The 16,089-nt window shown below is 40.0% G+C and overlaps 1 protein-coding gene across 1 annotated transcript; it reads right to left on the bottom strand.

The window, feature by feature from the left end:
• Nucleotides 1-653: 653 nt before the first annotated feature.
• On the bottom strand, nt 654-14,353 carry TRAM1 (translocation associated membrane protein 1). The gene is made up of 11 exons (XM_088520316.1): nt 14,184-14,353; nt 12,150-12,213; nt 11,479-11,600; nt 11,178-11,294; nt 10,191-10,249; nt 9,652-9,736; nt 7,224-7,294; nt 7,028-7,132; nt 6,243-6,386; nt 5,118-5,278; nt 654-2,120 (listed from the first exon to the last, which is right to left on the bottom strand). The coding sequence occupies exons 1-11, from the start codon at nt 14,304-14,306 to the stop codon at nt 2,047-2,049; spliced, it is 1,125 nt and encodes a 374-aa protein (XP_088376442.1). The 5' UTR covers nt 14,307-14,353; the 3' UTR covers nt 654-2,046.
• Between the last annotated feature and the right edge of the window lie 1,736 nt (nt 14,354-16,089).

Below are 16,089 nucleotides of genomic sequence, written 5' to 3'. Positions count from 1 at the left end.
AAAGAGCAATGCCAATACTGACAGGCACGAGTATCATCTTTTGGAGTTTTTGGAAAGGAACCCGAAATTTACATTTCAAGACTACAGAGCCAAAGAGTGAGGCTTACGAGAAACAGTTGCCTCAGGGAAACAACCATCGCAACCCTCAGACTCCAGTAAGTCTCACAGAGCTCAAGCGCCTTCAAAGCGCCTTTCACAATCTCCCTTGGCCTTGAAAATTTGGACAGCACCAAGACAAGCAGAAACTGTGCATGAACTGCTTTAGCATCAAAGCAGCAGGCTAGAAAGCTGTAAAAAGCTGCCCCTTCTGGCGGAAGGTGCAACTTGAAGGCAAGGCACAGACTCAGTGAAGGCCCCCGTTTAAAGAGCAGGCAGGAAACGTGGTTTTGTGCAGGAGTATTTAATGCAAACAACTCCCTCAGAATGGGCGAGCTCCAGTTTTCCAGGTTCGTGGGCCGATCTGATAGATTCACAGTTACACCACGTAAACAGAGCTCTGACAGCCAACGATCCAAGCCTGGCATAACGTCAGGGGCTGTGAAGCAATCACCAACAACTGTGACTTAAATTGGCTGCAGCTTGTAACGACGGATGCCGCACGGACTGTGAATCACTCAAGTGACTGAAGAATGGATAGTTATGTGTAGGCAAGATTTTGTACTAGAAATGTTTATTCTGCATAGGAACCAAACTGTAAAGGATACAGAAGGCAGAATTATTATTTTGCTGGGCACCATCTCAACTTTACTTACAGTTTATAACTATTTTATCACCTTGTTGCTATCATTAACTCCCACTCGCTCTATAAGCAGCCCGATATATGCGTTAACTTGAAAGGCTGATTGAGCAACTTCTTCTGAAGACTGAATTCAATTTTCAACTCATTCTTGAGCGAAATGGGATGAATTACAGCCGTTACAAAGGGGTACACATGAAAACATCAACTGCATAATAAACTGGAAAATTAACTGGACAAAGCTTCACATTTAATACAACTATGAAAGACAGATATGGACAAAACCTTAAATTAAGATTTCTCCAGTTGTAGCAAAGGGCACAATAAATCAATTTTAAGAAGTTGTAGCTTTTAAATATTTCTTTCATAAAAATATATATAGAAGAAATCAAAACTATTTCCTAACAGAGGTGAAACAAAGCAAAGTAGAATAAAGGAATGTTTGTCATAACTTGATCCATTTATCTAACAAATTCCCTCTTCATGGAAGCATTACATGCCTCCTAAACAAACACGACAACACACAGCAAGAACCTCCACCCTCTAAAATCAGACAAACAAGTTTTCAAGAAAGGTCCAATGCGCACTAACTCTGAGATATGCACAGTGTCAAAGCACAGGCGGGAGTTAATAGTGCTACTCAAATCAACTCTATGACGTACACTCTCCCTTCTAATTTTCAAGTGCTAAAGCTATATCTCAGAAAGGTTTTTATTCCTTGTAAGAGATTTCTAACCAACATAGACAATAAGACTCCGCAACAATTCCCATCAGTTCAGTTCTGTTTTAATGATACGGGGCAAGTCTTGGAACAGAGGTTGTAGTTAATAACTACAAAATAGATTTTTTTGGTGTGGTCTTAGAAATCCAATTTGAACTGTAAATTTGAATCAAGGTAATATACTGAAAAGCTATGATATCTATACTGGTTTTACTTCGATCTTGCAACACTTCTTGGAAAAAGTGATGTTGGTAGAACAGTACATATCACCAAGACTACAAAAGATGGAAAGAAGTAATACATTGCATCAGTGATCCTCATTAAGTGAAGTTATTTCATCACAATAAAGGTCTAAAAAAGTGTCAATGTTATTTAAAAACTGTTGTACCCCCCTCCCCAAGTATTTGAAGACAGATAAACCCTTCTTAGTCAAAATGGCTTTTAAAAAAAGTTTCACAAACAATAGCAATAATCAAAAAACATGAATTGTATTTTCTTTAATCTGTAACATCTCTAGTGCTGAAGGGCCTTCCATGTAAAAAGCAGATTCTTTGGGGACATTAGTCAATTAACTTAATAAAACCCAGTTTTACGAGGACTTTTCCTTCCTGCTACGAGGCGAGTCTGCTCCATTTGAGGTCACTGTTCCATTTATTCCATTTTCTAGGAAAAAAAAAAAAGAAAATGCATTTTTCAAATAGAATGATATGCTTTGTATTTCATTACTTTTAATTAGGTCCTAAGCAAATAATCCTCTTTTATTAACTTCTTTTCTGATATATATTTGTTCAATTCCATCATTACTTTAATAATATATATATATTTATAATATATAATGTATAACAAAGCTTTTAAAGAGTGCGAGATTTAAAGATTACTAAGATAACTGAAATGACATGACAAGACACTTTGCATGACAGGAAATTCTTCATAGACAGAGCTAGATTTAAAACCACAATCAGCATATTTCAGACAGAAATTCTCTTAAAAGATATTCAACCTACAGATAAGAGTCATTTGAAATTTTGGAGCCACACATTACACATGTAACTCCCAAGTATACTTCTTTATTGTTTTGACCATGTATTTCTTGCTTCATTTCTTACTAATATTTCAATCCTTCACTTAACCTTTGCAAACTTTCATATAGTTATGACAGGTTTCTGTCATAAACACATACCCCTTTTACATATGCATGTCTTTCACTTTATGTTCTGGAGCAAGTGTTAGATAGGATGGACAGAAGTAAAATAGGAGTTACATTTGGGAGGAACATCTCAAAACTCAAACATGGGAAAGAGTTCAAGCACAAAACTGGGCACTGTTCTAAGAACACAAAACAAGAGCTTCTTATCAGCTGCATCTCTCCATTTCTATAGCCACTTTCAGGGCAACTTAAAGGTCTCAACAGCTCTAATCTGCACAACGAGCACAGAGATGATTTGACAAAAGTCTGCTTTAAAACAAGAAAAAGGACCCACAATCTATGAGGTTACAATGCACACAGCCTACAGAAAAAATGAAGGAAAACAACAGAACTATGGGCCAAAGTATCTGAGCTCTGAAGACTAGGTACCTGGAACCAGCTCTAATGCTTCCCACTTAAGTTTTTCCTCAAAAGACTTAAAATATGATTCCTACTTCAAGCAACAGTTATAGCCTTTTGTAAAAGTAAGTATTTAAATGGATGGGATGATGTTTTCAAGATGCACTGCAGATTGCCAGTGCTAATCCACAAAACAGCTGCTTATCATCCTTTCCCCAGCACTAAGCATAAATGCTACTAGTCAGGTAAACAGGCAACAAAAAAAGTAATGTAAGTAGCAAATATGCCCAATCACTCCCATAAGAACATGGGGACACTATCCAACTTTATTTAGTTGCAAATGCCATACCACCAATGTAAGCCTGTGTAAGGTGGTCTTTGGATTCTTCTCAGAAAGGTTGGGTTGTTCTCGATTTTAAAAGCTTACTGTCGAGGAAGAAGTTTAAGGCAGTAAAATTTCAGTGAAGTCCAAACAAGTAAAACCAAAACAAAAAATACAAGAACCAGCAGGTGTCCAGGTACCAAAGCTACTGCACCACAAGGATTTTTCCTACCATGTCATTTCTTGTCTTCAACGCACTAAGATGTTTTACTGGGTTCTGGTACCCAAAATCCAACCAGCCACAAAAGCTAAGGACTATTTTAAACACAGTTGAATTGTGTGTTTTACTTTCTCAGAAATCCTTGCTTGCTGCACGATGTGGAAGCATTTCAAACAAAGCCACACTCCATCTGCACAGCAGAAAAATCTGGGATGACACTTATCTTTGGGATTTTAGAAGTGTTTTCATTGTATTTAAAAGATTAGGTGCAGGCCTGCCCCACCCTGAGTTTTGACAGCAGACCTATCAATTATTTTGTGAATTAATACTACACTTCTGAGTCACTGATCTACATGCAACTTAAGTTTCTGTTTTAAGAATATTTGAAGATTTAGTTCCACAAAAAAAAAAGGTATTAAAACATAATACGAAGCCCTGATAAAATAAATCACTTGCATAGTAAAGTAACTTCATCCAATTAAAAACGAAAGTCCAACTGATTTTTATAGTGTTCTTAACTAAAAGAACACCAAAACTTTCCCCTTACATGTTAGCTTTGAGTGAAAGAGAAAAAATACCCCCACAGTGGTTAGTTAAAAACAGTCAAGAGGGAATGTAGAGATAGACATTAAGGAACATGATTTTAAGAAAAAGAAAAACCTGAAAATAGATCAATTACCTATGATTACAATTTGCTCTCCGTGCAAACCTTACCTGAGTGTGTTTTCTTTACACACTCAGTATCAGTATACCCGAAACTGGTTGGTGATAAATAATTGGTAGCACAAGATCATGTGTAATAAGCTTTGAAATGACTCGAGAAAATAAAAAAAAACACTCAGTTTCAATGCATGGAAAGTATTTAATCCAGCAGCAACTACATGGAAGTTCAAGTGTTTCGAGAACAGAAATATTTATTTTTTTTTGCGAGGGGAAGGTTGGTTGTTTTTTGTTTGTTTTCCTCTAAGGAAAACGTATTCTACTCATCTTATGTGTCCTGAATAAAATAGGTTTAACATTACCCAAAGGCCAAATCTGGAGTTAGCAATTCATTTCCAAAAAGCTTTTGTGGAGGTTGACAGTAGTGAGCAGTTATTAATTCCAGTCTAAAGAAGCATCAGAACTCTGTTTTTAGTGGAAACAGTCCAATATAAATCAGCTTTCTTATTATTTGCTTCCATTATCCTAAAGAGTCAGAGCCTAGAGGCACTTAAAACATACTTGAAATTCATAGTAAGAAATACTGAGGTAACTGATAATGGAATTCCAACTAATAATAATAAAAAAAGAACAAATAATCATGATATATATTTTGCTCAAGTAACAAAAATATTAAGTATCATGTCATATTAACCCTGGAAACAGTAATATACTCAATCAATTAGAAAATAATTAAATTTTTATGCAAATATTTTTGTAAATCCTTCTTGCTTAAAAAAAGTTTCTATAATTTAGTCATCTAGAGACTGAAACATAACTCTTTTCTAGAAGCATTTTTATTAAAATCCTTAAGTTGAGCTTAAATTCTTTCTGAGAAGTTAAGGATACCTGTGAATATATATAAATACAAACCTCTTTCTCTTCTGGATGTCTTTCCTTTAGCTGTTACAAACTTCTTTTTCACTGACTGAGGCTGAGAAGAAGAATGTTCTCTCCACCTCCGAAGCTGGAAATTGATGAACTTCCACATCATAAACGCTTGAGCCATGCAGATGGACGCCAGCACACTGATTCTAGAAACAAAACATAGTTAAAGTTTGTTAGCAAGTTTATTTAGTTGTCTAGGAACATGAAAGAAAAGAGCCACCTTGCCTCACGTGGCTTTTTATATGTTTAAAATTGCTTCTTAATCTCACGTTTCTCGAACACATTAAAGGAATTCCTTCAAGATGGCAAATTTGTGAAGAAAAAAATGGTTTATTTTTCCTCTCACCAGTGACACGCATTTTCTTGTTTTTCAGAGATGCAAGAGCTACCTCACATAGAGCAGTTGGGCACAGCACGCCAGAACAAAGACAGAGATGCAATGAGAGTAAAGACTTTGCACTTCCAACAAAGCTGAGAAGCACGAGATTTGTTTCTGGCTTTCACCTTCTCAAAGCTACTCTCGAGGCACAGGATAAAGGAAAGTAGGGCTGTTCTAAGTATTAATTCTAGAGAATAATGCTGACATGGGGAATGTCTTTTACAGCTTCATTTTCTGGATTTAATTCATAAAAAGACCAAGTGGCTGGATGAACGTTCTGTATCACAAGAGCAACAGGAGCTGTAATGAAGGCAGGGGAATAGGTGAGAACCATCTGCCAGCATCAAAGATGCTTTGGGCATAATGGCTACCTATACAGATCCTGAAATGTTTAAGGTTTCTTTGTGAAGTTGCATTTACATCTAGAATTCACTTGACTTTAAAGGATTGTTCTGTTAGAGAAATTCCTCTCACGTGTTGAAGAATTCTGGTTCTTCCAGCAAAAATGAATAACCAATTACAAATTCCTCAACTGTAGGCTGTAAATTTTTCAATCCTTTTCATTGTGCCCCACTTCTTTACAGAAGCTGTATCTACTGACCCTATGAGTTGTATTAAAAAATCCTAACAATTCAGTATTATTAACATTAATAACACACACTTTCTAATGTGTATTTAGCATAAGCTTAGAGCTTATGCTAAAAAAAAAAAGCATTCCAAGTTTCTTGTACCTAACAGCCAGGATATTGAAGTTTCCAGTACTGAAATTCAGTTGCTGATCTTCTGCTCTTGCCAATCCAAAACCAAAAGTGAGGACAGAAAGAATCAAGGTGAGAAGCCTTCCCAAAACAAAAAGAACTGCCCACAGTGAAAACCTACAAAGAAAAATACCACAAATTAAATAAATTCTCTAGATTAGTTTGCAATAAAAATTGCCAGTACTAATGTTTAATGCTTATTCTCTTTATAGTATGAAATCAAGAAAACATTTGAGATTTAAGTACTTAACTAAATTCACTATTTTGCCTCCGTCCTATAGCATTTTGACTTCCATGAATACTGGAAATACAGGAAAACCCTTGCCTCACAGTCTTTTCCTATAAGCCAGAAGTGTGCCCTAAAACCAAATTTCAGCTGAACTCAGATGAACATGCCTTCCATTACATCAGAACACAAGCATAATTCTACAAAACTGACTGCAAGAGCAATCTGTGTTGTTCCTTCCTCTACACTGAGAGCCAGGCCTCTAAATCTCTTTTACTGTATTAATAAGAAGTGCAAAATTTTATTTCAGGTTTTATAACTGCTCGTTATTACTTGAATAGCTGAATAGAGTTAAAAAAAAAAAAAAGCACATGTTATATAGACTTAAATACTAAGATTAATTTGGGAAGTGCTGGCTTCTAAGCAAATACTACATGAACTTGCTTTTAATTTTAGCTTCTATCTATTAAATACATAAGTCTTGTGAGGCATTGTGAGAAATTACAAGAATGAAAAGATAACAACTACTCACCCTTTCTGATATCTTTCATCACTGAAGTAGAAAAGTCGGGATATGTGGAAAAGAAATTCAACGAAATAATGCAATACCAGCAGAACAAGTCCAAGATGGGTCAGACTATCAAAACAAGTAAAACAAACACTCAAACGTTTTGTTAAAGATTGTTAGAAATAAAGACAAAAAAAAAAAACATTTAGAGATGACTTACTTTAGAAGATAGGCTCCAGCAATATGAAAGAGATAAAGTCCAATGTAGACAATCTGACGAAATATATCCTCCTAATTAGAGAGAGAAAAAAAAGTACATACGATACACAATGTTTCCTATGTCCTAGTCTTCGGAATTTTTTTTGCCTGCTCAGCTACCATAATGTAGCTAATTACTTAGGCCAAACCTTCTAATTCTACACTGGCGTTTGTTATTTACCAGTAACATTCATTATATTTCCTTACAACAGTGTATGCCCAAGATATAAAAATGATGCATTTTAGAAGGGCAGAACTCTTTCTCGAATATGACTTTTGGGAATTTGTACTAGCTTTTACAATACTTGACTAGTATGTATTACTGTATCCTCAGTTAACCTGCAGTTCTGGAAGCTTGTTGTGCATCAGATTCTGTCAAACTGATGGAGAAAAAAAAAATCTATGGAACAACATGTAAAGATTCACAAGTTCTGACACTTATTTTTTAGAATGCACAGCGATCCAAGATGCTGGCACCTGGTTACTGGCAAGTACAAACAACAGTGTTATTCAGCAGAGCTGCCAGACTACAGGTCACGCTTCAAGGTAGCTTTCAGGCAGCTGTACTGGACCACACTTCATAGAAACTAAACACTGAGGACACGTGAATTAGAATGTGGATACACGGCACTCCGAAAGCAGGAGGTTCCAACTTGCGACCAAAACCACCACCCAAGCACACAAAACCACAGTATTAATCATGGTCTTGAAATAGTATATAGGGCATATTCAAAGGAAGCTCCCAGGAGCATATAGGGCATATTCCCAGGAAGCTCCTGCTTTCTGGAAAGATTCCAATAACTTCAGATGTGGGGCTTCAGATTTGTCCTGGCTATATGAAATAAAGATTAAGGAGGTCACCTTGTGAGATAACGTGCTAAGTCATACAAGACTATCTCAACATCAACAGAAATACTGAATCCAACACCTGCCAAAACACCTAGCAACACACATGCACAGAAAATGGACACAGAATGACCTAAAGGAGTTCGAGGAAAATAAGAAATAGGCTCTATTAGACAAATTACAGAGTCAGAGTTAGTTCAGATTCTCAGTTTTTCTAAATAGAAGGGGTTTGAGTTTTACCTCTTTAACTGTGGCAACATTTAAATAGCTCTTTCTGATCTGCTTAGGGCAACTATTAGACTAAAAAACCAACTTCGGTAATGGAGGTGGAAGTGCACTATACAGAAAGCTGAGATATGAACATTTTTTCCCTTGTCATCTATGTCAGTAATAAGGACAAACAGATCCAAGCAACAGAAGGCAATTTCTTGAAAATAAGAAATAAGGTAAAGCAGCCTAGATGGGAGAGATTCAAATGTGACTGGCGAAATATTAACTATTAATTGCTAAAATAACTGAACTATTTTTACTCTCAACACTTTTTCTGCAAGGTATGGGCCAAAATTCCCAGATGCCCACTAGTAGAACCTGGGAGCATCAGCTGAACTGTGTTTTTATATTCCAGATATCTGCAAAACAGCAGCATTCAAGCTGGTGCTAATCCACACACCAACACAGTATCTCAGTATTATTCTCTTGAGCCTGCTACAGGCTCTTGAGTATGAAGGCCCTCTGACTACATAGCACTTTGACTTTCTTGAATAAAGCAGAACTCTGACAGCAGAGAGTCACTCGAGTCACAGAGTAACAAGAGAAGAGTTTTAAAGGGGAAATTTGATATGTAAAGTGAACCTGAGAAAGAACATGCAAAAATATACTTTAGGTCAGTTAAGGAAGGCTAAAGTCTTCTTGCTACAAATGTTTTAAGCAAACTGAAGATTAATAATATCATAAAGAATCCCATCAAGAAAATCTCTTTAGCATGAATGTGCAGTTTAAAACTGAGCATAAAAACAAAAAATCTCAATACACAGCTAACCAGAAATTCTGCTGAGAATAAGTGTCTTTACAACAAATCCTGTAGAGTAATACTCTTTGGACTTGGAAAATCATTCACTGCTTGTATTCTGCCATACATCACCCATGAAACACTACTGTACTTAAATGAGATCATTCAGACTTGTAATTACAAGGAAAAGGAGTTTGAAATAAATCTCGTATTTGGTTGTACAGAGGAAAATCCCAACTCCTGACTCTCCTACAATAAATGAGAAACGCAAGTTTTATTTATGCAACAGATATGTAGGCATTTTACTGCAATTAGAAATAATGATTTAACTCAAAATAGAATAAAAACAACAACACAACTGTTCTTCTCTACAGAAATATGAGCACTCAAAAAATGCTTCCAAGAAAGCATAAGTATATGAACAAGATAGGAAATCTAAGGTCCCACATTAACTTGAAAGTTCAAAAGAAATAAACTGTTTCTGCTGTTAGAGTTTAATTGTTTGGAGTTTTTTCAGTTAACATTTTCAACCTACTTTTTTGGTTTTCTGGAAGTACAATTCTGGAAAAGCATGAAACCAGTACGCCAACTGTGAGATGTAGAAAAACTTCATTTGAAATCTGTAAATAAAGCAAGAATTGAATAAGCTTGTGTAAAGAAACATTGAAAAATCGAATAACCATTTATAAACCTTTTATAAATGAATTCAAAATGTTTCAGAAACTTCCTAGTAAAAATATATAATTACCATCTCTAAAGGATTAAAAAGGCTCTCTAAAGGAAGAAATAATACAGATCTTTCCTGCCAGCTATCCTTGAAAGTAAGATTTTTAAAAAATAATTAAGACAAATAAAACTTGTGAAAGACCCATATTTAAATAATGGCCTAAAGAAAGTGAACTTTGTAAGATACAAATTGATAGAGAATAAAACTGCATCAATACAAACAAAAACGTATCAGTAGTCTAGTTTCACAGAATACTCAGTCTATGCAGATTGCACATGATAAACCTTATGTTTGAAATGTCTGATACCCTCCCCATCCTCAGCAACCCTTTAAAGGGGAGGCCTTACGGAATCAGGGTGTGCGGGTAGTCCCTCCACAGAGAGGTAGGATCTGATATATAGTTTTCCTGAAAAAGCAAACCAAAAAAAGGTTAAAACAAACAACAACAACATCTTCCCCCAATGTTCTACTTCCTGGTCATAAATAATGAACTGTGCAAAATATCTGTGCAAAAACAGAAGTAAAAGCTGCAGGCTGAAACCTATTCCATTTACAAAAGAACGGATGAACTGGCTTGAAGACCCAAACAAAACACATAACCATTCAAGAACAGAATGTCCTTACAAAATGAGGGTTATTTCAGCATCACTGAAGTTCTAAGTTCTCCCTGGCAAACTGCCAGCAAGCCGAATGCATAACTAAGAGGAGAAAAGTTTTTTTAGGAAAAAAAAAAAAGATGCAGGAAAATAAGTATTTTTTTTCCCTTGTTTGAAACTCAATTTCCATGATCAGTAGAAAACTAAGCCTGAGTTAAGCATCAAGTTAGGGAGGGGAAGTTATTAGAGAGAGTCAGATACACCTCACAAAGTATCTGTGCATGCAAGGACATGAGATGCTTTTACGCCTTTCTCACTGGGAGCAGAAAGTCTCCTTGCATTCACACCAGTGGCTAAGCTCATGCTCTAGATAAGAGCAGGGCATCTGAAGGTTCATTCATATTAACCTTTAGCTACCTGCCAACACATCTATTCCCTAAGCTACCAAAATTCTGTGTGATTTATTAACATTTGTGAAGTAACCTAAGAGAGGTGGCATTATAAAGTCAGATTTTACTTTATTAATAATTTGTTTGAATGGGAAACCAAATCACATCATGCTAAGCAACGTCGAGAGCTCAGCTTTTACACTCAATTATGATGGAGAATGCAACAGAATCTTGCATCTTATCTCTAACCTAGTATTAAAAAAATAGCTGAAAGGAACAAGTCATCATCATAAATAAGTGCAACTTTTAACACCTTGTACACTTTAAGCACAAGAGAGAGTACACTTACAGAGACAAGAATACTTGTGCCCCAAACACAGGAGAAAAGGTAGAAGGCGCTAAGTTGCCCGGATTCATTGAACTTGCTATGCTTCGTTTTTGAAAAGTGCATTTTCCTGTTGATTTTCTAAAAAGAAAGTCCAGTGTTATTTATATGCTTTAGTATTTAACAGTTAAAAGTTCTAATGTAGTTAAATGTCAGTTTTAGCTTTAACAGATAATATTTTAAATGCAGAAGTTTACTTCTAATAGTAATGAAACCTAGTTAAAACATGACAATCATCCTAATGAAATTAACATTTCATACTTACATCCAGGACATACTCCTGAATAATAGCATGTATGATTATTGCTACAAGCATGTAGAAGAAGATTGTAGCCAAATCCTTGATGCCATAATGATAGAGAGAGATTGCTTCTGCAGATTGTTCTTCTAAGAGAAAAAAAAATCCAGCTGTCAGGTGCTGACACAGCTTGATCACCAATAATTTTGTTTCTCAAAGGGAAATCTTTTAGACAGAAGATGCCCATTCTGCTGACCAAAAACTATCGCCAAATTAAACCGGCATCACGATCTAGGTCACTCTATATCACATCAAAACCTAAACTTGTTTCTGGGAAGACGTACTATAAAGACCTAATTGCAGGTTGGCAGCTTTCCAAAGGACACCGAAATGGGACTATGAAATTATGCTGAATTATAATACGCACACACACCCCTTGGACTAGTAAATATAGCCACTTGCAAAACCAAAATAAGAAGGAATGTGAACTTATATAGCAATCAGATAGAGTTTCAGTTCTAATAATGAATCCAGTAGAATATTTTCACCAAACTTATTTTGTTAAAACAGATTTTCACTGGAAATTGTTTGAATACATATTAAGTAGTTTTGAAGGATTTCACTTTAAGTAATTCATTTGATCCTCAACTTAGAAAAGACAGCTAAACTACACAACTAAACTCCTGCAAGACACATACCTGTGGCAGGAATGGTAACATTATACTGAAGCGTAACAAAGATGACAGATGCTTTTGCTGTAATCTGAAAAAGACAATCAATCATGTTACTTCATTGAAATAAACTATATTAAACTGAAAATATTTGTCCTTGGTTTTAGCACCCTTCTTTGACTTGCTTCACTGTCCCCCCCGACTCCGGTTTATCAACCACTCATCTGACCTTCTAAGAGGTGTAAAAGGCTGCACAATCCCCTATACGTTTGTTTACAGACCTACATTCTTCCGAGTTAAATATTGCCAAAAATTCTGTTCTACTCTAGGGAGAGGGTCTTTACCACAATATTAAAATGATACCGCACCCTGCAGTTCTTTCTCCAACACACACACTACTACTATATTAACCATACCCTGCACAAACCATACCCTGCAATAGTTGGACCATGATGTACACAGCAGGATTTCAGAATAAGCTTCATTTTAAATTACTTCTATAATTTGACAAATGTTGAAGGTCAACACCATAATCAAATATGTGGGTGATGTAGAAAATGTGGATAGGTAATTAAGGAAGAAAAGCAGAAAGATGGAGTGAGCTGCCTGCAAGCTACCACCCAGGTCAATACCACAGCACCCTGCACACCCTTTGGCAAAAAGTGTGAAGCAGAGCGAAGGAAAGTTACTAGCAGCCATGCCACCCTTTCTATGATGGAGAGTAAGAAAAAAGCAGAATGAATAGAAGAGGGGTGGGGGGATGCTGTTCTGACATCTTTTGCAGACAGGAAGACACGACATTATAAAAATCCCAATAAGCTGCAGCACATGTTCCTACCTGTCAATAACTATCACTTAATTTTCAAGTTTAAGAGAGGTTTAGGATCCCTATATTCTCTGACAAGACATGTTGATTTGTGAAAATAACCCCCACTTCCACTCCCTCCCCCCAAATTCCAGTATTTATGATCTGACCTGCTTCTCATTTCTATATAAAACTAGCATCCCTGCTGCATTTACAGAACTGTCAGGAAGTATCCTTAGGGATCCTGAAAGAATACTTTGGATATCTGAAGATACCAACAAACACGGGTGGTAACCTAGAAATTGTCTACAAGATATTAGGTTTTGCTTTTTTTTTTTTTTCCTCCTGTTTCCCTCTCTCCTCCTACTGCTTTGCAAACAAACCCTAGATTTTTTCCATGTAGGCTTTCTCCGGGTGTACTGTGTTCCCTCCGTACAATCCGACATTATCAAACCAGTTGGCCTGAGTCTCTTGAGCCGCCCGGGCCTCCTGCGACGCCCCTGCGGGAGCCCTCAGAGCATGAACGGGAGCACTGGGGCGGCCCTCGGCGGCTCCCAGAGCTGCGCACACCGCCCCAACGCGGGCCGCGAGGCGGGCACTATAAACGCGACGCCAACACGGGGCAGGGCGCTCGGCTTCCAAAATTACAACAACGTATGTGCAGCCAGACGCATAGGGCCCTTCTACCCTAACAGGTTTCGTATATGGGTGGGGGAAAAAAAAAAAAAAAAAGGGTAGGGAAAGGAACGTTTATTAACGACCGGGCTGGCGGGGGGGAAGTGCCACCTCCCCCTGGCGCTGGGGGGGGGCCGCGCGCACGCGCCTCGCCCCCACCCGGCTTGGGGGGGCTGCTTTGTGTACACGTCACCATTTGTTTCCCTCCGCCGCAAGGGCTCACGGGACTTGTAGTCCGGGGCCCGCCGGGCACCAGGCGCCGCGCGCACAAAGCGCGGGGTCGCCCCGCGCGGCGGGGCCTCGCGGCGCCTCCCGCTGGGCCCCGCGGCGCCCGGCCGGGCCCGCCGCGGCCGCGCACCCCGCCCCCGGCGCGCCGGCGCTGCGCCGCCACTGCCACGTAAGCCCGCCCGCAGGAACTGCCCGCGCAGGAAGCGCCCGCCGCGGCCTCCCCCCGAGGCCGCGCCGCCGAGAAGCCCAGGGAAGGGTCCCGTGGCGCCCGCGCGCCGCCGCGGGAGGCGGCCCGGAGCACCGGCGCTCTGGCGGGACGCGCGCGATGGAGCCGCCGCCGCTGCCGGCCTCACCTCGAACATGAGTCCCAGCAGGAAGACCATGGCCACGCAGGACACGATGTCCGCATGGTTCTGCACCACGAACTCGTGGCTCAGCACGGGCGGGTTCTTGTTGCTCTTCTTGCGGATCGCCATGGCGGGCCGGGCGCCGCCGCCGCTGCCAGCACCGCGCCTCTCGCCGCCGCCGCCGCGCAGGGGCCCGGGGGGCGGGGGCGGCCGCGGAGCGCAGGAAGGGCCGCCCCGCCCCGCCCCGCAGCGCCCCCTGCCGCCCGCCCCGCCGGCGGGAGGCGCGGCCGTTGGGGGCGGGGCGCGGCCGTTCAAACCGGCCAATGGGGGCGCGGCACGCCCCCTCCCGGGGCGGGGGCGGGGGCGGGCCCGGCCGGCGCAGGCAGAGGCAGTGACCCCCGGAGGCGGCTCCTTGCGCTGCCCGTGCTGGCTGGGCCGCTGTTCTGCGAAACGAACACAGCAACGCTCACAGAAGTCAGATCCTAATGCATTCCGCAGCCACGGATGTAACAACACACCGCCCGCAAACACCGTCGGTGGGGATGGGGTAACAATTAAACCCCTCTTGCAATACGGTCTGGAATCCACCTGCCCCCTCCCTCTACAAAGAAACCAGGTCATCTCCACAGCACGCAGGGCGCAGGATGTAACTAACAGACGGGGATGGAACATCCTTTCACAGGCTGTGATCAGCAAACGCCTTGAGCATCTGCCGCTGCTGCTCAGCCAGGCAGGCAGGCACAGCTTCTTGGTTTCTTGTATCTGTGCTCGTGCCGATGAAACACTATAAACTGCCATGCTAAAGAAGAGAAACTGTTGCTGCATCTGAACAGCTTCCAACCCTTCCTTTTGCTGGAGTTCCCGTTTGTGCCACATGTTGTTTCTTCTAGCTCTAAGTGTAATGATGGAAACACCTGAGGCTGTCAGCTGTCAATGTGGTCTGCTCCTTGTTTAGGGGATGCTGCTCTAAACTTGCCAAGTTTATTTCTGCATTTCAGTATTTAGAAGACCAGGTTTCAAAAATGATCCCGTCACTCAGGGAAAAGAAGGCAGTTTCTGATAGCCTGAAAGCTGTTGCAGGTTGCAAGAGCCCAGAGGCTGTCAGGTGGCTGCACATCACTACACCGGCAGCAACACACACACACACACACATACACACACACACACACAACACCCCTCCTCTGTGCTGACCTTTCCTGAGTTCAGCCTAAAGACATAACCAAGAATAAGATTTAAGCAAAAGCAAGGGAAAAACAACCTTTTGAGCTTATATCCATCACGGAACATCTCTGCTACTTCTGAAATCTAATGATACCACCTACTGCCGTAGGCTATTTCTTGGACAAAAATCCTAAAAGGTGCCTGGAAAGCTAGTCCGTGCTCCTTTCAACTTCCGTCCCCAGCTCTTTGGACAGCTAGTGCATTGAACCAGTCTTGCTCTTCCATCCTGATGGGACTTCTGTTTTTACTCTTCATCTTTAATGCTTTCTGTGAAGAGGAATGCCTTCAATGCCCTGGATGTAAACAGGCTAATCCCTATTTTTATATTTACATATATGGCACATACAATAGTATTAAATTTTTAAATAAGCATTCCTTCTGATTTAAAATCTCCCAATCACTAGGGAGTCTAAGACTGTTACATGTCATAACAGCTAAGTATTTTTCTCTGTATATAAATCGTGGTGCAATCTCTGCTTTTAGTATTTCACAGACACCATATACGACCGTTAATGACAACTTACGTCTGTTTAAATTTCTATTTCTCCCAAGGATTTTCCGTGCTTGCTGCAGCACAAGGAACACGTAATTCTCTGAATTGTATTACCCCTTCCTTCTCTCTCTGCAGCTTCCAGGCGATGACAGCTCACTTCTAAAGCCAATCTGACACATTTTAAGTGAAGTATAGCAA

The sequence above is a fragment of the Tinamus guttatus genome, unplaced genomic scaffold (genome assembly GCF_059628265.1).
Source record: "Tinamus guttatus ecotype Peru unplaced genomic scaffold, ASM5962826v1 Tinamus_guttatus_pri_ptg000086l, whole genome shotgun sequence".
Taxonomy (NCBI): domain Eukaryota; kingdom Metazoa; phylum Chordata; class Aves; order Tinamiformes; family Tinamidae; genus Tinamus; species Tinamus guttatus.
The sequence above is the reverse complement of the archived record's forward strand: the minus strand, read 5'-3'. Positions and strand labels throughout refer to the sequence as shown.

What these genes read in the sequence shown, in the direction of transcription:
- TRAM1 (XM_088520316.1), bottom strand. Translation starts at nt 14,306, where the DNA reads ATGGCGATCCGCAAGAAGAGCAACAAGAACCCGCCCGTGCTGAGCCAC. An exon ending in TTCAATATCCTGGCTGTTAG is followed by an intron (nt 5,279 to 6,242) that starts GTACAAGAAACT and finishes TTTTGTTTCTAG; the next exon opens with AATCAGTGTGCTGGCGTCCA. An exon ending in GACATCCAGAAGAGAAAGAG is followed by an intron (nt 2,121 to 5,117) that starts GTTTGTATTTAT and finishes TTTTTTTCCTAG; the next exon opens with AAAATGGAATAAATGGAACA.